We start from the raw sequence: 23,037 nt of genomic DNA on the forward strand, positions 1-23,037 counted from the left end.
TAGAGACTGTATGAGTTCTTTGCTGCCTCACCAAAGCGATGGAGGTATCTTTTGGACAGCATGGGCGGAACTGGCCAGCAGCTTGTTTTGAAAAGTCTCTCTGAGACCAGGTGGTGAAGACATGCTGAATCATGTAAGACCATTCTGAAAAATTCCAGTGCAGTCTTATGTTGCCTTGACGCTATATCAAAGAACGAGGAAGAAAACGGTGACACTAGGACCGAAGCGCACTCTCTCTTCAAGAAAATGACAAAACTAGAGACTGCATTCATGGCGATTTTCTGGAGTGAAATCTTGGAGCGCTTTGACAAAACGAGCGTAGCACTTCAGAAACCAGGTCTAGACTTTTCAGCTGCTGTAGACCTGCTTAGCTCTCTAGAAGGTTTTGTTAATTCTTTGCGACCTCTCTTTAATACCTTCGAAGAGAGAGCACGCATGCTAAGTACCCATCAATGTTATCAGGATGAGGGCAAATCCATCGTTTTGAGTAAGCACCCGGACGGAAAAAGCGATAGTGCGCTACAAGGTAGAAAAAAGTTTGTCATAAAGACCTCCAATGTTGTACTTGAGAGTCTAGGTTATGCTTTGCGAGTGCGAAAGGCTGCCTACGCTGAACTCTTCGAAAGGTTCGGATTCTTAAAATTGCTGACAGAAGTTGGGAGCGAGGCCTCTCTGTCACTGCAGGCTGAGGAATTGGTGAAAACCTTCAAAAATGATTTGGAGCCAGCATTTCCCGCTGAAATCGTTCAGCTTGCAAACTTTCTGCACAACTCTGTGTGCCAGGACACGAGTCCCCTGGGAATAATGAAGTTGCTGCACGAAAGAAAGCTTATTGATGTGTTTCCGAACCTTTCTATTGCTTTTCGAATGTACTTAAGCATACCCGTGGCAAACTGTGAGACCGAACGATCGTTTTCCAAGTTGTCGCTGATAAAAATCGCCTTCGTTCGAGCCTCCTTGACGACAAGGTGAACTCGCTCACTATTATGTTCATTGAAAAAGACCTTCTCCGCGATCTATACTTCGAACAGACTATATCTGATTTCGCCAAAGCGAAGGCGCGAAAGCTTCCATTTTAAAAGAGCACTGTTTGCGCTATACATGAATAGTTCCAACAAGTTCGTTGTGTCGCCTCCCAGTCTCCACGTTTCCAATGAAACGCTGAGCAGTGTAATTCACGATATGCAAATCTTCGTTGTTCGTCTGTTGTTTGTTCTTGTGATATTTAGCGTGCTTATAAATAACTGTATTTTTGTTGCTTTTGATAGTGCCACGTTTATTTGGTGTCGTCCTTGCTTGTCTTATTTTAACGAAAATATTATCAAATTATGTTTTGTAATTACAGTTGGTAATTTTCATCTGTATTCTATTGCATATTATGGTGTTTGTAGTGCATTAAGTATTGTATATATCTATTGAATATTTATAGAGTAACGTGTATAAAGATTACTGCAGTCTGATGCTTGAATTTTAATATTGCACCCGCCGGGATTGCTCATTGGCTATGATGTTAGGCTGCTGAGCACAATGTCGCGGAATCGAATCCCGGCCACGGCGGTCGCATTTCGATGGCGGAGAAATGCGAAGACACCCGTGTTCTTAGGTTTAGGTGCACGTTAAAGAACCCCAGGTGGTCGAAATTTCCGGAGTCCTCCACTACGGCGTGGTTTTGGCATGTAAAACCCCATATTTTTTTTTTAATTTTAATAATGTTTTTGATACAACCATGCGCCTCCTTGCGGGATTAAACTTAGCGATGCAAACAAAGCCTAGCTTCAGAAGGATCGACATCTGAGCTGTGCTGTCTTTTCTACGTTCTTGTTCGTCTTGAGTGGACTAAACTTTTCCTTAAAGCCTAGCTTTTGCTGAAAACAGAATGCAGATTAATCACAAAGTGAACATACGTGTTGGTGTTTACAACAGCGCGCGTTTCAAGCAAGTTTTGTTGTTTTCCTTATCATAAAAACAATAATAATAATCCCGTTGATTGCACTTCGTTCTTTTTAATTTGGTGAAATTAAAATTAAACATGGCATACTTGCAGTAGCGTAGCAGGCGACAAGGGGGAGGGGGGTCAGTATAGGGAAAGGGGGCCTGCGTGCGCATTAGCCCATGGCCCCCATTTTTCTTAATCCGGCCCTGGCTCGCCCATGTCACTCTGGCGGCATTACATTCCTGCATGGCTTGTGGCCGCATCTACAACACGCCCGCCGCGTCGCCTTCTCCTTTGCGACAAATGCAGCGTGTGGTTCCTGCTCGTTTCTGGCGCTGTGACAGAAAGGCATTTGTTCGTCTACTTCGACGCGTCCGATGTTGCGAGGCACGAAATATCTCGGAAGATGATGCACTACTGGAAATGATCGCTCGAGAATATCGTTCTCGAATACAACTTGCCTTTGAACGTTACCTTATGGTTTTCATGCGCCATCGCGGCGTATAGTACTTAAAGTCGCCCCGAGAAGGCGTTTGCCAAGCAAATCTTGATGGGTCTGTGCTGTTGAAATGTAGATTGTGCAGCTTAAATTATGGGGTTTTACGTGCCAAAACCACTTTCTGATTATGAGGCACGCCGTAGTGGAAGGCTCCCGAAATTTTGACCACCTGGGGTTCTTTAACGTGCACCTAAATCTAAGTACACGGGTGTTTTCGCATTTCGCCCCCCATCGAAATGCGGCCGCCGTGGCCGGGGTTCGATCCCGCGACCTCGTGCTCAGCAGCCTAACACCATAGCCACTGAGCAACCACGGCGGGTGATTGTGCAGCTTCGTCAACTGCAGTGTGCGTGCTTTGTGCGCGTCGGCTGGTCCGCGGCACACTTGCCTGCAACGCCGCGGGGCACGCCTTCGCTCTCAAAGCTGGAACAGGAAAGATGTGTTCGGCCTTCTTCTACTCGGCGTTGTGTATACTGCGCAGCCATTGTTCGTGTTCGAGTACGTATTCGAGCACCCAACGACCACGCAACGCATCGGCATCCTCACAACCTCTCAAATCCTGAGCACAATAGGGAGAACGCCCGTCAACTCGTAAATTATGCAAATGAACTCGCAATTATGCAAATTAAGCAACTCGCAATGCGCCTAGCTGCCTAGGCGCAACATGACGCAGCTGCGAAGCCAACAGTTGCATACGGTTCTTCAATATATTCGCCATATCCGCATCGCTACCGCGTTGCCGCCAGGTGCACGCATCCTCTGTATAGGCGATATTTAATAGCTGCTAATAAACTTTAGGCAATTGCCAGCCATGCTGCTTTGCCCAGATTACAGGCACGTACGCAGGGGAAGGGCGAAATTAAGTGGCATACCCCCCTCCCCCCAAGGCACCACTCCTCACACACATTCCTAAAGCGTCGACAAATCAATCTACGCGGCGGTCAACATTTTGCTGCCTTTTACAGCGAAAACAGTGCATTACTAACTTCCGTAGTTTCTTTCGGCGTCAGTTAACAAAAAAAATCATCATGTGGGCCGATCCTGGTGATAGTGCAGAAAGGGTCCCAGATCAAAGGCGCATACCCCTGTGGACTCGGGAACCTATAACGCGCAGTTCTGAATCTTCGGGATGGACCCACGTGTGGGGAGCGCATAACGCCTGCTTCACCTCCGCCGCGGTTGGGCCTGGTATTGCAATATCTTCGGGATCGGCCTACGTATGGGGAGGTCTTAATGCCTGCTTCACCTCCACCGCCGGTCGGCCCAGCATTGCACTACTTTCGGGATCGGTCCACGTATGCTGGGTGCCTAACGCCTGCTTCATCTCCGCCGCGCGTTGGCCCAATATTGCACTACTTTCGGTATCGGTCCACGTATACGGGGTACTTAACGCCTGCTTCACCTCCGCCGCTGGACGGCCCGATATTGCACTAATTTCGGGATCGGTCCACGTATGCTAGGTGCTTAACGCCTGCTTCATCTCCGCCACGGGTCGGCCCGATATTGTACTACTTTCGGGGTCGGCCCACGTATGTTGGATGCTTAGGGCCGATTTACGCTCGAGCCGCCCATCGCCGCAAGCAGCACCGCACGCGTGCGGTCGCGCGAAAGATTGCACGTATCAAACACTTGCGCACGAATTTCGGTTTACAATGTGTAAGGTATACACTGTGTACACAGTGTAAGCGGTAATTTGTGCACAAGTGCTAGATAGGTGCAATTTTTCGCGCGACCGCAAGCGTGCGGTGCGGCTTGCGGCGGTGGGCGGCTCGAGCGTAAATCGGCCCACCTCCGCCGAGGGTCAGCCGGTGTTGCACTAACTTCGGGAGCGGCCCACGTATGAGGGTGCTAAACGCCTGCTTCACCTCCGCCGCGGGTCGGGCCGATATTTCACTATTTTCAGGCCAACCCGCAGTTGAGGTGATACACATTGTTTTTCGTTTGAGGGCTTTGAGTGTCGTCAGCTTTCGCTGCCGTTCCATCTTCACAGAGTGGAATGGTTGTCAATTTTTTTCACTCCTTTTGTATGGCGGTAGTTATCGGCATCTCCTGGGGTGTCCAGGCCAGTTTTATCATCGATTCGGTGCCTGCGTGATTAACTCAAGATGAATTCAGTTGTCACCATCTATTGTGTCTTAATTATAATATTTTAGTTTACTTATAATGCCCAACAGAATTTTTATGTTAGCATCTATTTCATGATAACGCGCATCCCTGTTGCTTCGTTAGTTCAACCTTCATTTTTTAGACTGATCCAGGGGCCAGGAAAGAGATTCGGTTCATAGTCAAGGCAACATCCAAACAGGTTCAAGAAAGCCAAGGCAACATCCAAACAGGGAGGAAAAGCGAAAATTGTTTGTGAAAATGTTTATGAATCACCGTCTTTTTATTTAAGAAGGAAGTAGAGAAAACGCCGCAGGAAGTGGAGAATAATTCCGTGTGTTTTGAATGACAGTTCCACAGTTATCAAGTGAGCCGCCTGACGTATCCACTTCCCTGCAGTGCTAATGGGGGGAGGGGGTTCTAACCTTCCGCGTTGGGCGCAGTACGTCTAGAACCGCAGCGTCCTGCACTCTACGCAGTTGTGCGGGACTGGTGACCACGCATCGTTACGCAACTTCCCAAATAACAACACGAGTCGGTTTTGCTACTTGGTAGAGCAGTAAACGAGGGATCTAAAAGAACTGCGATTGTTCCGCAAATATACATTTCTCTATAATTCTTCCAGAGCTAATTCAAAAAACGTTACTAGAAATCTTTATTTTGCACTATCGCTTGTTAATTTGTTCTTGGCAAGTTTCTTCTTGCGAATCTTTCATGCGCCAGTCCATTTGGTGTGGTTCTTTGTTTCCCAAGTAAGCAAGAGGTGTACCTCACAAGCGTACCTGTGAGATACACGCTATTTCAATTACCTTTTGCGGCTTTACGCATCTTTATGGCAAATGGTGGGCATTATTCACATTTGTACTATTAAAGGTACCCCCCCCCTCGTTTGCATAGAAAAGTTACCTTGGGTTTCCCCCCCTCCCCCGAAAAAAAATCCTGCCTACGTGCCTGCCAGATTACTTTCAGTATACGCTCGGCATTTATCAATTTAGCCCAAGTGAAATTTCGTCGCAGTTGGCCTTTAAGAGTTGCGCTCTATATCAAAAAAAGCATGCAAACTCAACGCAAGCGAAGAAAGCACGGGGCATGCGAGGGCATCTGAGATATGATCTTGAATTGTAACGCGAAGTGACATGGACAGAGACAAGAAGCAGACAGGACGAGCGCTAGCCTGCTCCTAGTCCCTGTCTATACCACTTCGTGCTACAATTCAAGATCATGTTATCGTACCAACTCACCCAACTTTTTATCCTTTTGCATCTGGGATACCATGCGCGCGCCTGTAATTTATCGCATATGCTTGGCAGATGGCGATAGCAGTAAAATATCGCACTCCGGTCACAGCTCCGGCGGCGCGGTTGGAAAGCTATGTGAACGATGCAGCATTTCGACGGCAGACAATTTCCAGACGCTGTAGATGCCAAATGGCCCAGTGCGAACATATAGTAGAGCACCTGAAGCGGGCATACGTGATATACGAATTCACGGCTTACATGAAATTGCTATAATGGTTACAAAGATTTTGCGACAGTCTTAAGCTGAGACCACGTCCACACGATATTCAAGCGACATGGCAGACCCTGCAGGGCTCTGTCGCGTCGTGGAGCAACCATGGCACATGCACGCGACATCGCGGAAATAAATGTGGCGACAAATTTACATTGCTGTTTGTATAAATACAATGGTGCGTCTGTAAAGAAATGGTAAACGTACCACGAGACCAAACTAATGCTTAACAAAACTGTATTAGTGCTACCTTTAATATGCTGTCATTTCCAGTGAAAAATTGACCAGCTATTACGATACTCCATAATGCGAAATTTGAGCGCAGCTATACGTGTTTTCATTTCGCGATATATATTTAATTCGAGTTTGGCGATATATTGACCGGCGAGGGCAATCTGCCTCTTGCGGCGCGTTGCAAAAGGCGCGAAGTGTGGTGCGACTGCCTCGCTAATCGGGAGATCACAGGAGGCAGCGCGCGGTTGACTCCTGGGCGCGGTTCCCGGCATCCGCCGCAGACGGACCTTCGCTCATGCAACGCTTTGTTTCCATACAGACGACGCGCGCTACTCTGGCGCCATCTTGCAGCCATCGTCGCCGCAGAGCCCGTCTTGCGTGGTACTACGCTTTTCTTCTCACGCTTTCGCCACACCCTCCTCCTCCGCTTTCCACCTCGCGCTCTCTTGGCTATCGCCGTCTTTCATCTCCCGCTCCACTCCCCGTACGGTTTCATCTTTCACTATGCTCATTCGCTGATACGGGGTACAAAAAAAAATTAAATTATGGGGTTTTACGTGCCAAAACCACTTTCTGATTATGAGGCACGCCGTAGTGGAGGACTCCGGAAATTTCGACCACCTGGGGTTCTTTAACGTGCACCTAAATCTAAGTACACGGGTGTTTTCACATTTCGCCCCCATCGAAATGCGGCCGCCGTGGCCGGGATTCGATCCCACGACCTCGTGCTCAGCAGCCCAACACCATAGCCACTGAGCAACCACGGCGGGTACGGGGTACAACGCCGACGCTCGCCGCAGGAAGAGGCGCAGCTGCACTGTAAAAATCAGTTCCATGTCTCACAGCGTGAAATGCCGTGGCACCATCTGATGAGGAAAATTAAAAACACTTTCGCTACCCTCGGTGGCATCTCAGGCCTAACAGCGTCAAAACAAACATCTCGTCTCAATAATAATGACGACACCGACACAAATCTTTTCTAAGCAAGACACGAGACAAAGCGGTGGCTGATTTACCTTTTTTCTGTCACAGCGTGAAATGCCGTGGCACCATCTGATGAGGAAAATTAAAAACACTTTCGCTACCCTCGGTGGCATCTCAGGCCTAACAGCGTCAAAACAAACATCTCATCTCAATGATAATGACGACACCGACACAAATCTTTTCTAAGCAAGACACGAGACAAAGCGGTGGCTGATTTACCTTTTTTCTGTCATGGCAGAAAGCACAATGCAAAAACGAATCTAGATCGAAGCGGGCGGACTGGTTGCTGCCATGCTGTTGTGCAATCAAGCTGTCGCCGCACGGATCTCAGGGTCCTCCGTGACGGTCACTTGTCGCCGTCGCCCAAAAATCGCGTACATGTGGCTGGGCCTTTATCCATAAAATAGAGGCATATTTCAGAGAAGTCTGTAACAAATCAGTTCTGTCCACTTTAAGTGCATGGTATTATAGCACAGTCTGCAGAATTGTCTTCTATAGACGAGTGGCAGAGTTGAAAACGTTATACTTCCGTGTTTTTTTTTTTTTTAATCTGTACAATCAGCACACTTTGCTAGCGCGTATATACTCGTATCTAATGGCCACATGTTTTTTCCGAGATTTGGGGTGAAAATCGAGGGTGTGTTCATTACACAGAGAAAAAGACTCTTTTTTTGTGTGTGCAAATATTTTCCGTTGCACTTGCCTTTATTGAACTACAGTACCAGCTTGTACTGGCTCTGGCTATTCTTGTCTGTTCCCATACAACGCGCCAAATGCTGGCTAAAATAAATGGAGACGCCCCACAGGCCAGCGGCGGCAGAGTCTTGGAGGCAGCTGCAAAATCTCGGAGGCCAAATGTAGGAGTGTGAAAGAAGCCCGCGAACACAGGCGAAATGACCACTCGAGTGCCCGCTCGAGGCACTTTGCGTGTATTCACGGGATTCTTCCATGCTTGGAAAAACCTTTTTCTGTAGCGCGTATAGCAATAGAAAATTGTATTGGGAGTTTTTCATGCTGCTCTACAATTTTTTCATTGACACTTTTCATCTTATTATAATATTTAAGTTGAATAATTTATTAAGACTAATAATGTAATTAGGCAGAATGCAAGGAATAATCCCAGTATCTTTGTATATGTTTAAATCTTGGTGGATAATAGTTGGGGCACCCTGTATAATTGCTTCGATCTCACAGTTAAATTATAGGGTTTTACATGCCAAAACCCCGATCTGATTATGAGGCATGCCATAGTGGGGGACTCCGGAAATTCAGATCACCTTGGGTTCTTTAACTTGTACCTAAATCTAAGCACACAGGTGCATTCGCATTTCACCCCCATCGATGTATGGCCACCGTTGCCGGGATTCAATCTCACAATCAGCTGACCCCTTGATACAATATATATCTAAGGACTTGTGAAGCGATGAGCTGAAGTGACAGGCAGCAAAGCGCACAAGTGTGTCAGGAAATAAAGCTCCTGGCTAAACTGCGCCATACACCTTTCGCACAAAGAACACAGCAGGCCAGAATATACTGCCAATTCATTTTTTATATGTACAAGACGAGACGGTTACACAAACATGCGAAAGCACTTGTCCCACACAAAAAGAGAAAGACATTTGTGCATAAAAGCGCCAATGCCCAAGTACAGTTAAATATGATTTATGGAAACAATACTGTCAAAACAGTGCAAGACTTGCAATGACGCAACAGAGTGCAACACTGCAGCTTGTTTGGCGAAAAGACTGCCAAGAAAGAAATAATACTGTACAGTAAGGCAGAACGTATAAAACAATGATACTGTGTCTTTCCATGTGGCCTGAAGCAAGCTGTGTGCCAGAGATGAAATGGCGCATAGCTTTGCTTGAAATCATTCAGATCTTACAATCTGAATTTCTTTCACTGTTGCGTTACATCACTGCATTGTAATGTTTGTGCCTGTGCAGACACCTGCAATGAGATTTGCTTACATCAGGCTTCAACAAACAGTACAGTGGCTTCTGAAAAAAGAAACCCAAACTTGACTCATACATTCCACTTCTGGAACTGCAAATACATACTAGGCCAGTCTTACAGTGATGGCAGGTTTGGCAACCAGAAATTATGTGAAAGTGAGGCACACAGTAATGCTACTTTGATGTTTCCTCACAAGCTTCCTGCGATATCATATGTTCTGGCATTGTCTGGTCAAAGCCAAGGCAAATAAACCAGTGTATATGAAGACACCCGGGAAAAAAAGAAAAGGCAGCCTCAGAACTTTCAGGTCATATTGTGGTAAAAAATAACCCCACTAAACATGCAAAAATACCATGAAGCAATTGGCATCAAAAGAATCTCATTGCCACCATGGTTTGAGTGCAATATTCGATAAAAAGAAACACTGGCCATCATTTCCTCTACTAATAAAAATATTTCTCCAGTGAGAAAATGCAGTTTTCCAAAGTACCTTTCAATGTAGACAAACAGGCTGTGAATCTCTCTCTTGTTTTAGGAGAAATAGTTAAAAAGGAACGTTAACCTAAAATAGTAAATGCTGCAAATAGTTGGAACAGAAGCCGTGCGCAGACACTGTGTGTTGGGTAGAAAAGTACATGCTCCGTTTTGTGCACATTGTTGCACAAATGTGCTTTGCTAAAACACTACTGCAACAGCCCAATTGAATTTCGTGGTCTTGTGGTAGATTAACGGCGCTGTTGTGAAATTAGGTGCAGCATTGAGGAACAGCATAGAAGCCTTACAAGTGGAGATTACCTACTGCGCTAGATTGTTCACAATTTGGCAACAGACAATAAAACTGTATGACAATGACCCGGCTGTTCTTAGGAAGAATGCATTAAGATACCCTTTGCATGCAAGCAAGCTCATGGTCTTCTCCACGCACATTTTAGTGACTGCACTGCAAAGTGTTTCATGCGCATGTGACTGCACCACTCACATAAGTACTACAAGACCATATAACAAGAGCACTTATCTCTGGCTGGAGTGCAGTCACTGTAAATGATGAGAAAGAGGATTGGCAACTGGCAAGGTTTGCTGACTTCGAACTTTGAGCTCATGATCATGGGGCGAAATTGCACGGATCTTACGATCCCACCTACACACGTTTGGGCAGCATTACGACGAGCAAAGGGTGAAGTAAAAAACTGAAAGTGAGATTAAAGTTTTTAAAATGAAGTAAACCAGTATAAAAAGCACAAAGTCCTGTTTTGCAGGCTACTTGAAAAATTGCTCCCAGAGAGTGAACAAAATGCAAAACAATGTCACTGCGCAAGGGACACTACTGGAAGGACAACACAGACACATACAAAAAAAACACACACACAAATGCTGTTCCATGCTCATCTCTCGTGGAATGCATTGGAGAGGTGGTGGTGACAGACTAGAGCATCTTGTAATATGACACACTGGCAGTGTTGGGTATATAGTATTGCAAAAGTGATGGCGCATTCCACAGGTCAATCCAGAAGGGGCAGATTCCTTGCATTCTGTGGCACAAGATTTGCTTTTTTCATGACTGTACTCAGCATGAGTTCATGTTCACTACTGTTATTCTCTAATTGAATTACTCTTCCACAGCCGATCACTTCTTTCCTTTATCATTGAGGCACAGACTTGGCCGAAACGTCAAAGGAATGCCGTGTTACTTCCACCAGCTGAGAGGATCAGTTTGCTTCATTTTACTACTATATGTAAGCACTTGTGCAAGATATGTACTGCTTTTTCACACTGCAGCTGCACTTGCTGCTTTCGAGGCTCAAGCTATGTCGACGATTATTCAACGAGCCTTTCAATAAAGCAGGTGACAGCGGTATAGTCAAATTATAACAAAGCACGGTCACAGGGGTTCCATCACCGTAAGTTGTTTCAACGTAACCAATGACCTACGCTTTGATCTGGTGTGGAGCATTTCTGGCATGTTGAGTGTCTAGCATGTCAAGATGCATGCCCGCACACTCACTTTACGGATTCACGCAACTCTTCCAGATCGCCCAGCGGAACTCACCCTGACAAAACCATGGGCAAAAAACAAGACACGCAATCAAGGTTTGGCAGTATGCGAGTAACATTACCGGCACATGCATGTTGTCCGTGGCCACTGGGCTTAAAAACCAGTGTTTTGCGAAACGAGCACAGCAAGTGGAACACACCATGTGGGTAGCGTAACTTGTAGGCGTAATACAGCACTGACCACAAATAAGGTGGCCATGGGTATCTGCTGAAGTTCTTGCTGCACGAGTCAAGAAATGATTGCTATGCTTAAAACGCAAGTCTTATCAGCAGACTTTTGTAAACAGCCTTCATAAAGCCCCATTCCTGCCCATTACATAATGAAAGTTGTTTGGCAACATCAAAGCACAACACTTTCGGTAGGAACTCTGTCACAAGTAACAAGTACCCTTTAGAAATGGCACAAATGGCTGTATAAGCACGTTTATAATGACAAGTAGGCCACAAGCTCGAATTAAGTAACAGCTCTTGTCACTAAAGGAATTTGCATATTAAGCACAATTCATGTATGTATATGATAAACAAAGGAGAAAAAAATAAGTAGCATTCATTTCTTGCATGCCCTCAGTTCTTCATTGATGCTTCAGCAGCAACTCTTTTCTTGAAAGTGCACATGCCGCAAGTAATGATATGCCACCCTTTGATTTAACTAATTATTGCATGGCAATGCCTTTTGTTTTTAGTTTTTTGTTTCTGAGGCTTGACGTATTGCACACAAAGCCATATGACTTCTGCAAGGTAATGCAGTGTTAAAGCAATACATGTAAGAAAATGGTGAAAACAAGGTCAGAAACCATGTAATTGGGAAAATGATCGCACTATGCAAATGCCATCGTACTAAGCTGACATCAGCTTATCGCCAAGCCAATGCATTTCTCAAAGTAGTACAAATGAACACAACAGCCTGTGGAACTATGTCACACCTAGGGAATAATTATTTATACGAGACAATGAAATATAAATTCTTAAGACATCAGTGTAAAGATCGCAAGTGATTTTAAGAAATAAGTGTTCATTAGATCGATGTGATCTTGTTCCTGAGGCTGACGATGTTGCATCTTGTGCAATCAGTTTTGATTATCAACCTGGTGCTGTTCCTAAGGCTATGAATTTTGCATTTCTTTCAGATGGCACTTTGACAAGTCTCAACCAAAGATGTTTGCATTCAGTCCTGGCAAATGTGTTGACACTACACTCTCTATTGAGGCCAGAACGAAATATCTTGTTAACAACAAGATGATGTGATTGTATAAACACCCACTTCTATGATAAGGCACATGCACTAAGTGCCACAATCACCAGAATATGTGTAAAGAAAAAAAGAGTCATTGCAAACTCTGAAGAGAGTTTAGACCACTGAAAATCGAATACGAAAAGACTGGGAAAGCAATATAACAACCCTGAGTTGCAGAATCGACAACATTTGCTTAGGCAAGTTCATTAGCCTTGCCATTTCCATTCCCGTTTCCAGTGAAATTCCTGTACCCATTGGTATGACCATTTCCGTTGCTGTATCCGTTGATGTAGCCATTGCCGAAGCCATTACCATTGCTGAAGCCGTTTCCATAACCATTGCCGTATCCATTGACATATCCATTGCCATCACCATTGCCGTTGGTATACCCATTGCCATCAGCATGAATTTGGCCAGCAAGCATGCATGAACGGCAACAGAACCTTGAGTAGTGCTTGTTTGTGCAGTAACGAGCACGCACAATGAGGTTGCAGTTGGCAAAGCGGGGGTTGTCAGTGCACGACTCCGGAACATAGATATCTGCAAAAAAGATGACATTCATTGAAGGCACTGGGCACTTACTTCTGCTGATAATTTTGCACCAAAAGCAACTGTCATAATGTAACCCTATGACAAGTTTTTCAGCTCATGATGTTCTCATGCTTGCAAGTTGTGGCAAAGGCCCGTAAATGTAACAAAGTACTTTTAGACACTGAAAGCTATGATTAAAGTTTTATGAATGCTTCCTTCCTTATTTAAAAAAAATTGTGCAGAGATGCTCCATGCGGGAAGGCTTTATGAGGCATGCTTTACACTTCATTTACTCAAGTGAACTGTTCGCACTCTCTAGACAACATATAAAAAATGCATCGCTTTTAATTACCTAACTGCAAAATCTCAAAAAGTGCACTTATGATAAATAGGATTTACTAAGAGCCATGGCATAATATAATGCCAAAGCAAGTGCTTTTTCATCTCCTTTCCTCACTTGTCTCAAAGCTGCTCTATTGTTCTGCACGGAGAAACGCAATAGGAACAAACGTTGAAGCAAAACAAGTGTTGATTTGTGTTGTTCCTCTTTGAACCCTCAGTCCTTTTCATTCATTTATACATACTACAGCCCTATTATAATGCTATATCAAGAGTGGGAAAGAGCAGAGAACAATAAATTAGCAGAACACAAGGCGAACAAAAGCAAATAATCAAACCAATTAACACGAGCAAACAAACATAGGCAAAAAAAAATAATACAGTTAAAGGAAATAGTTGCTTTAATAGTATTGTACATTGTTCTGTACTGCACACAATTATGAACGTGCACCAACTGCTCAATCTTGTTCTTTAGAACAGTACTGCTCAGAGACAAATCCTATGAAATCCCATAGGGTGGAGGAATGTTACAGAAAGGTAGAAAGTCAGCATCCACTCGGATGTGGCACAAAATTACCAACACCCCACAAAGGTCAATGGATGGCACTTACCGTCCATGATGATGTGAACCGAGACAGATTCATTGCTGTGGCCATTGTCCGCTTGACAGGAGTATTCACCCCCGTCTGACATCACCGCTGATGGAATCAACAGCGTGTGGTTCTCCATGACAACGTGATGGCTGTCTGTTTCGACTTGCTTGCCGTCATGCAGCCAGGAGACACGTGGTTCGGGAGCACCAGTCACGTAGCAATCAAGCTGCAGAGGTGCCCCCACACGGTTCTCGCTGGTAGCTATCACCACGTCGACTGTCACGACCTCTGCAATGAGATGCAGAGAGTTTATTGAGTGCTTGCGCTCAACCGCTGCCATACTGCACTTAAATCAGGAACACTTACGCATTTACTGAAGAGATCACTAAGTACGTCCCAATGGAGACTTTTATTATGAACAGAAAATTCTTGCCCCACACGCATGCATGCATGCACATACACCCAGTGTTATTTCTTTCCAAGGTCATGCAGCTTACTTACGTCCCACAATGGAAGCTGCTTGCAAGAAATTAATGTTTTAGCCAGTCATGGCTCAACTTGCATTGAGCCTCACCAACAGAGAAATCCTCTCGCTCAAATCACAGACTGGAGAACGGGCTGCTGAGGTGACACACAAAAAATGCCTTTAGTCTTGCCCTTGCTGCCTTAATAGCAAGTCTGTAACCTTTTCACCATGAGTCAGTGGAAACAGGAACAGTCAGGAAAAACTCACAAAGTTGCGCAATATTATCTATAATTAACTAATTTCTTTTACTTATTTTAATAATTTAAAAACATTGTGCTTTGGGAGCACTCCCAGTCAGAGTTTAGTACTTGTGCCACCTAGGTTATTTTTGTCTTTCTCAACACATAACTAACTTCCCTGTCTTTCTGTCTATTTCTCAACACATAAAGGGACATTAAAGGAAAATGTTAAGTCGGACTAGATTGAAAGATTAAGCTTCTGTAATAATGAATGTATTGTTCGTATTGAAAACAAAGCTTTTGTAAGTAAGAAAATGACGAAAATGGAAGATCGGAGTGGTGTCATCTGTTGTGGGCTGGGGCACCTCCCCTGTGACATGGGCACCGGCTGATTCATAGAGAGGAGCATAGAGGGAGGTCACATGGAGATTATGCCAACTCATCTATTTCGGCACAGGCAGTTCAAATTTAGGAGCAGCAGTGGGACCTTCGGCGGTAATTTTCTATGCGACAAAAGTGATATGCTGGCACACGGAAAACGACAACAGACCTCTAGACGAACAATCTATCGATGCAGCTCGACTTGACATTTTCCTTTAGTGTCCCTTTAAGCACCAGACTTCCTCACATTTTACTTCGCAGGTGAGCCTCTATACACGAAATAAAGAAGGTTCAATATTTAAGTCATACGAGCATGCATGAAGGCCAAGTGCAGTCATACAAAAAGGAGTGCCAGTAGCAAGTGTTTTAAGAGCAGCTGCTTTCCTTTTCCACAGTAACAAAAGGCACCCCTCACAAGCACAGCGTCATCTAAATGTAGTCGACCTTCACTGTGTCAATGCGAGCTAATCTGGAGGATGTGTCACAAGGCTAGCCTAGTTGGTTTGAGATGTTTGCATGTGCTATACAGTGAACACAGATGACAGACGAAGGATGTGTCTCATGTTCTCGTTCATTGTCTCTATGTGTACCATACATTGCTGCACACACTGAACATCTATGGGCACTGGGAAGCTTGTGCAGGTTTGACGCATTTAGACAGTTGAGCCTCGACATAACGAACCCAGATATGACATATTATTGGATATAATGGAGTCAAGAAGAAACGTCTCTCACCAATATCAACATGTCATTAATATATGATTATCATATATATAGAATATAATGAGGCTACTTTCATGCTAAATGCAATGTTGTTATAACGAGGTTAGACGGCCTATAGTGCTACGTGTAGTTGTCACACACAAGCAACTAACTATATAAGTATGTGTGCCATCCTCTCATTCATGGTGTGAGCGCACGGTGAAGTCCAGTGCTACGTGTAGTTGTCACACACAAGCAACTAACTATATAAGTATGTGTGCCATCCTCTCATTCATGGTGTGAGCGCACGGTGAAGTCCATGTAAACAGGTTTAATGTTCTTTTTTTCCAACTGCTTCTTAATTTGGACGTGGCAACAACATCCCACGAGGTAGCCATACTTTTATAGGAGCTTATTTGAGACTTCCTTTAATTTGTACCTTCAGATAATGCAAACCAATATTGCTGTCCCATTAAGGTCAAGCTATCAGGGGTTGACTGCATGCAGAAACCAGATGAGGCAGAATTCCAATTCACCCCCCCTCCTTTTTGCTAATCTGCAGTGATGAACCGCTACGTAGCTATTGGACCACAAATCAGTGTTAGCTAACTTTGCATCCCATTATATATTATGAAACACATAGTTAAGTTTTTTCTCCCAGGACTTCCAGGCCGACGATTCTTCCAAGTGTTTTCATCATTGTCCGGCAACTCTTTGCACTCAGGGAGACCAAGCAGCCGCTTCACCGCACGCATGTCACTCAGCAGCACATAGGGGTGTTCTTGTGGACTAACAGAAACACAGGCACTGCCACAAGTGGCGGCATTCCCGTTGAAGTGTGGGAGACATACAGTTTATGCTGTCGAGCATATTTATGCAATGGGAGGCCTGGCGGCAACATCGCACCTGAGATTCTGCAGAATATCTGGGTTTAGTAGCTCACGGGTTTACGTGTTTACGGGGCGATTTATATGTTTGCGGAGCGATATATATGTTTGCGGGGCAATATATGTGTTTGCAGGGCTATTCATGTGTTCGTGGGGCATGCCATTACACCAGGCCAGCTCACCGAGGTGTGTGAACTTTGAGCAAGACAGCCATGTGGCATTCATTTAAGTGTTGGACTGTCTGTTCGAGAAACTGGGCTAGAGAAGGAGGCGGTCACAATGTGGATTGTTGGTGGCCCCACTTACTTGGAAAAGACGTCATGTACAGGAACTGATTGGTAGAATTTTAGTGAAGAGGGGTAAAATAAGAGTACCATTACAATTCGCAATGGTATTTAAAAGAGTGTGTAGACATGAGAAGGGTGAAGCTAGCGAGCTGGTCATTGGCCACCGCGAGTCGATGTATCCTACTTTTTTTGATACACCCATGTATTCCTAAGTTCACCTCCCCGAGTGAAAAGTGTCGTCGGACGGCAACAAAGACACTTTGAAGAATAGTCTGCCTGGATGTCCTGCGAGAAGAAACTTAACTGACATAAACAGATAGAAAGGCTTGCAAAACTGCAACATTGTCTGTCTAGTACTGTGATAAAATCACATTCTACAGAGCCATTCTCTTTCGTGGCATAAAAGTGTGCCTGCTTTTGGCGATGCAATCTGTTCCATATTCAGAACATAATGTATACTAATTGACAAGCTCTAACGTCTCCACACTAATCTATTCCCACCACTTCGTTGTGTATAATATTGTCGCAAAAGCAGTACATTTCAGCTTTTCGCACTTAAATATGTAGCACAGATCTGTGTAAAGCACCCACCTTTCACTATGATGTGTGTTCACTTGTAAAAAGCATCAGGCTGGCATCCTGTATAAGCGTCTGACATGCCTCAGAAGCAAGCTTAAGCAAGACTACTGCAGAGTGATTTTACTACTGTTCATATTGCTGTTTATATTCCAGTCTCTTTTCAAGCAGTTAAGCCAAGTTAAGCCAAACACGTACCTTCCCAGACGTACAAGCACCAAGTGACAGACGCTCTTCAAAACGTAAATCACTAGCCTATTGGAAGTGACATATGTACACTTGGCTTTCACAAGTCTTTTATTCTGTTTTGTGCATTTTGGTTCTGCTGGGAAGGTGCGCTGTAAACTGCAACAAACTGCAGCTGATGCACTTGCGGCGACGAGCTAAACCTCAGTAGTTTGGGGTGATCCGTGCCCAGCCTACCTACGTCTTGACAATCCATTCATGCATGAATGCTATTGTGGAAAGACCTAAAATGCACAATGTATCTTCTTGCCGGCATTGTACCACAAATTATCTTGCAGCAAAATACTGACGCTGCCTTTTCAGAATGCAGAATGAGCCAAATAACTGATTTCAATGTGGTCCTGCTTTTATGATCCTTTTGGCTACCGACCAGAAAGGTGGCTGCCGTCTGTGCCGTCTTCGAAGTGAAGAAAATTAATTTAATCAAGGTGGATGTTTATTGTGAATGTGGCAGTTTCTAGCTTCTAAGGTTGTAGAGGCAGCTAATGCATCAAGCCTTTGACTGGCCACAAAAACTGGGCAAAAAAATGAGAAGGAAAACAGATCCTGTATGGCTATGTTTTTATGTTATGAAAAACATGTGAATACATATGTACAGACATTGTGATACATAAAGCTCATGTCAGGCCAACTAGAATTCTCCTGTGATGCACCTCGTGCCAGAGGCTTGAACTGTGTCACTTAAATTTATGATTGCAATAAATTACTTCTTAAGCCTTAGCCTTTCTTACTCAAACTGTAATATTCCTTGAGCTCCAAGATTCCAGATGGCTTCCTGAAATGTAGTTCTGTAAGAGCCTCACTCTTTACGTTACTTTAACAAGCTATTTAAGGAGCTATAGTTGCCTGTAATATCTTCAATCTGTAGTGATTCAAGAGCACACTGTAAACTCTGCAAAGGTAGACCATGCTACTCTGGAAGATATAATGTGCTTAATCTGTGCTCGAATGCACATAAACCATTCTTGCCGTGACAACGGCCCAAGGACAAAGAGACAGTCCGAAGTGAGGCACTAGCTACAGAGTTTCCTGAAGTCCACACATACAACTAACTTAAAGCATGACCAACGCAATAAGACAGGGCACCAGCCACACCGAGTACAGAGTGACCGCTCCCATCTTCTCGCGCCACTGTGCGTTGCTACGCACCGTTGCCGGTCAGATATATTTTCCTGCCTGTACGCCGGAATGATGAACCCCGTGAGCCATGACCGCGGCGCCGGCGGCGTCCCGGCACTGCCGACTCCCGACTCAATGGCAGCACGGAGAGGGACACCTTCCAGACGGCTGGTTGGCCGTAGTAGTTGTACGCGCGGCACATGTAAATGTCCTCGTCTTCGAGCGTGACGTTTTGGATGGCGAGCGTGAAGTCTGCTAGGATGGCGTAGCGCGCGCTCCGCTGTGGCAGCTGCTTGCCGTGCCGGTACCACTGTACGATGGGAGTCGGGTGGCCAACGGCCAAGCATAACAGTCGTGCCGTGCTTGACACAGTCACGGTCACCGTCGCGCTCGAGGGCTTGATTGTAGCAGGCACTGGTGGGGGTTAGTGACGACGAGTTTGTGGTGGCGGGAACCATGCGTCGAGGGGGATGGGAAATGGGTTGCAAGAAGGAAAAGGAGAGAGGAGGTGCATGAAGGGTTAGTCTAGTGTTTAACAGTGGTGTGCTGTTTTAGTTACAATAAAGCACACCATATCAAAGCAGGCAACCCATTCATTCAAGATGCTTTGCAGCATTCCAACATGCACGAGACAGTACAAAGAAAAGAATTAACGCACCATGCAGTTGAACCTCGTTATTATAACGAAGTCGTGTTCAATGCAAAAATACCTTTCTTATATCCAATATTCACTTCATGCCAATATTGACGAGAAACATTTCAAACATTCTTATATCCAATATTTCGTTTTATCTAATATTTCAATATATAGAGGTTTGATTACTGACCTATAACTGAAGCTCTACTACAACTTAAAACAGAGGCCGAAATAGAAAGGTATGAGGCAAGGGGGTTGTGGGGTAAAGAAAGTAATAAGAACCAATAAAATAGCAAGTGTGGTTGGCGTCTGTTGCTTTCGGTAAAGTTGCCTGTCTAAGTATTCAATCTCTGAACCTTACTGACTGGCCAAAGATGCAAGCCACGACTCTTTTGTGTACTTCATACAGCTTGCAAATATTGTGCGTTTAGTGCATAGGGCAGAACAACCTTCATTTGGAGATTAGCTCCGGGTTGTGCATCTACGCTTTGCTATGCCGTTTCATTGGCAGTGTTAGTGTTTGAATGCACGTAGCAATCAGGCCACCTAGAAATGCTGTCCCCTGGCATCAGAGTTACAGGTAGCTCCAGACAAGAATATCTTGATGTCCACTAATTTCTTTTCAGCCACTTGAACGCGAATCCTGCATCAATGCTGCAGGAATATTGTACTGGCAGAGCTGCTTTCCACATAAATTAAGACTGATGAAAGCCTCCTATTAAGCATTACGTTGTTACTATGAGGAAGAACAAAGCCTGCTTACAACAACAGAAGACAAGCCGACTACAACTATGTAGCCTACCAAAGTATATTCAAGACCAGGGTATTGTACCACCTTTCTCTGGCAGGTCAAGGAGGTTAACATATCAGCCAGCATAAAAGGTTCGCATAAAAAAATGTGGTTCATGGTATGTGCAAGACCGTGGCATGACTAGAAGATTGGTTTGAAGTAACTAAAGGACTTAGGGCGCCTTTACAAGGCAGCTGGTTCTCAAATTATTGCACTGACTTGATAATCATGTGTTGCATGTCTAACTCATAAGCACAATGTTATTTCATTTATAAGATTATTTATGCTTCAAGTCTGAACTTTTGCTATTACTTTAGGAAAGTTAGTCGCAACGACACAAAGCCAAGCTTTCTCTACATTGACAACTTTGTAAGGCGGCGACTAAAAAAATCAAGCCCCCCTTAGCCCTTGTTCGCTACACAATAGGAAAGTTGTAGCTCTACTTTGTACCCTCAGCCAAAATAAACAAGTACAATGAGCCAAGCATTTTATATTATCAACGAGAGTCTTTTTTTAATGTTTGGATATATATATATATATATATATATATATATATATATATATATATATATATATATATACATTGAAACCTCGTTAAATTCGACTTTATGGATAATTCGAACTGTACGAATTTGGTCCGGCCAAGCTCCACAGAAGTCTATGTACAAAAAGCCTGTTAATTCGAACGCGAGAAGGTTCCGCCACGGATCTTTCGAACCACGCACCACCGTGCCGGCGGCTCGGCGCCTGGCACACGCGGCTACTGGCTACACGTGGCTACACGTGGCCAGAGAAACGCGGCTACTGCTTACACACAAGGCTGCGTCACCTCCGTAATGGAGAGAACGGCGAGAGAAGGCAAAATTGGGAAAAATCTAACCAGCGCGGGGTCGGCCAGAAGGCGCCGGCGGCTGCCTCCGTCCTACGTGACCTCCGAGACTTCTTGCCGATCGCGAATCTCGGAGGCTTTGCAAATCTTGTGCAGCTGCTAATGTTGTGCGGCAGATGGCGCGGCAAGCAAAAAAAGCACAGCGAATCAAGTGCGTCGCAGCTGCGCTTGCAATCAAGAACCGACGAATTGGGGCCTTCGCCACCTTCACATATTCAGCGTTTTAGCCTAGGCGGTCCTCATCGGTTCTGCACGTTTGCCTTCAGCTTATGAGGTACCGGCCGTCGCAATTCTTTGTTATGGTGTTAAGCGTTGGCTAACGTTCGTTCCGGTGGACATCGGTGGTGTGGCACAGTCGGACCCAGAGCTGCGACTTCAAGATAGCGTGTGCCCACGGCACACGCCATCACTTTTGACACGCCAAATTTTTGACATGCCCTACTGCTTCCAAATCACCGTGTACTGTCGTTCTCCTTCACTTTCGTTAGTTCGAACTGAAGCGGTTTCCCCTTGCGGTTCGAATTAACAAGCTCTTACGGTATATATATATATATATATATATACGGAGCTCTTTCAGTCTTTGTTTCTTTCTTTCTCTCTCGATGTGTATATATACCATGTACATTAATGTGTTTAAAACTGGGTCATTGTACTAGTTTTGTTTATGTACTGCTTATGTTCAGTTATTAAGCCATTTTGATCCCTTGTACGCCTGTTGCTAAGTTATTCACCGGCCTTGTTATGTAATTACCTAAAGCAGTACCGATAGGAGGTCCTCGTGATAGCCTTATTTTGATGCCTCCTCTTGTTGGCTGTTACTGTACACCAAGCATTTTTGCCCCTTTACACAGTGTCAATAAACTACAAACATCGACTAAATTTGAGGCTTCAGATAGCAACATGCCGTGCTCTAAAAAAAAGGTGGTAGTGCTTTAGCACTGATAATTACATACACAGAACCATGCGCAACCAAAATGCACAGATTTGCATGCAGTCAGTATTAATATCTGGGCATGCATTCGGGTGAACTTTAAACGAAGGTAATGTGACATAATGTGCACCAAGTCATATAAAGTACTATACTTTCCTTCGATGTAGCACTTGTAGCAGCTAGCATCCCAAGTGACCGTGCCCAAATACAGACGCCTGACTCACCAATGAAGTTTGTGTCCTAAATTCACACTCTGGCTATGGGAGACTTTGCCACAGTAAGGGGAGCGGGGGGGGGGGGGGGGGGGGCTCTAGATTAAGTGCCACCATCTGGGGTTCTTTTTCCCATACACTACTGAGTGTGGATTTGGGACAAAAATCCCAAGCGTCGCTGCATTCGCCCATACCCCTCCTTCGTTGGAGCGCAGCATACCAATGCTCGAAATCAAAACTATGACTTAAAGGTGCTCAGCATCCAAACGCTATGTAGTTCCACTACAGAGGCAACGCAGCGGATTATTCAAATTGCTAATCTTCATGCAAAACTGGCTTTGCCACAAGGCATTTCTTTTTCAAAATTTTCTTTCAGCTACGCCTAATTATGCAGACTTCACCTTGCGAGACTCAAGACAACCATTGTGCTCTCAGAGTTTCCAACTAGGGAGACAAATCTAGTTGTTTACCCTCTGAAAAGTAAGTGTTGTGATAGTGCCGTGAGACTCGCACCACAAGAACTAATGATGGCACTAGCAGCGAGGCACAAGCCTCAGGTAGCTCGATAAGAAGGCCGCACTGCCAGCATCGAATTTCACGTGACAGCGTGAGCAGCACACTGGCTTCAGTACACTCTTGACTGTCACGAAGCGTACATTCTTTTGATGACTGTGAGAACTATGAGAGCAACACACAAATCGTCACATG

At 44.8% G+C, this 23,037-nt stretch overlaps 1 protein-coding gene across 1 annotated transcript in view; it reads right to left on the reverse strand.

The window, feature by feature from the left end:
* Positions 1–8,791: 8,791 nt before the first annotated feature.
* LOC129385795 (papilin-like) overlaps positions 8,792–23,037 on the reverse strand; it is a 111,980-nt gene continuing 97,734 nt past the window's right edge. Inside the window, exons 33-35 of the mRNA XM_072289514.1 lie at positions 18,901–19,284; positions 13,986–14,255; positions 8,792–13,044 (exon numbers count right to left, since the gene is read on the reverse strand). Of these exons, the coding sequence (XP_072145615.1) occupies positions 12,698–13,044; positions 13,986–14,255; positions 18,901–19,284 (1,001 nt within the window). The 3' untranslated portion in view covers positions 8,792–12,697. The remainder of the gene's footprint in view (positions 13,045–13,985; positions 14,256–18,900; positions 19,285–23,037) is intronic.

Source organism: Dermacentor andersoni, chromosome 7 (assembly GCF_023375885.2).
Source record: "Dermacentor andersoni chromosome 7, qqDerAnde1_hic_scaffold, whole genome shotgun sequence".
NCBI classification, from domain to species: domain Eukaryota; kingdom Metazoa; phylum Arthropoda; class Arachnida; order Ixodida; family Ixodidae; genus Dermacentor; species Dermacentor andersoni.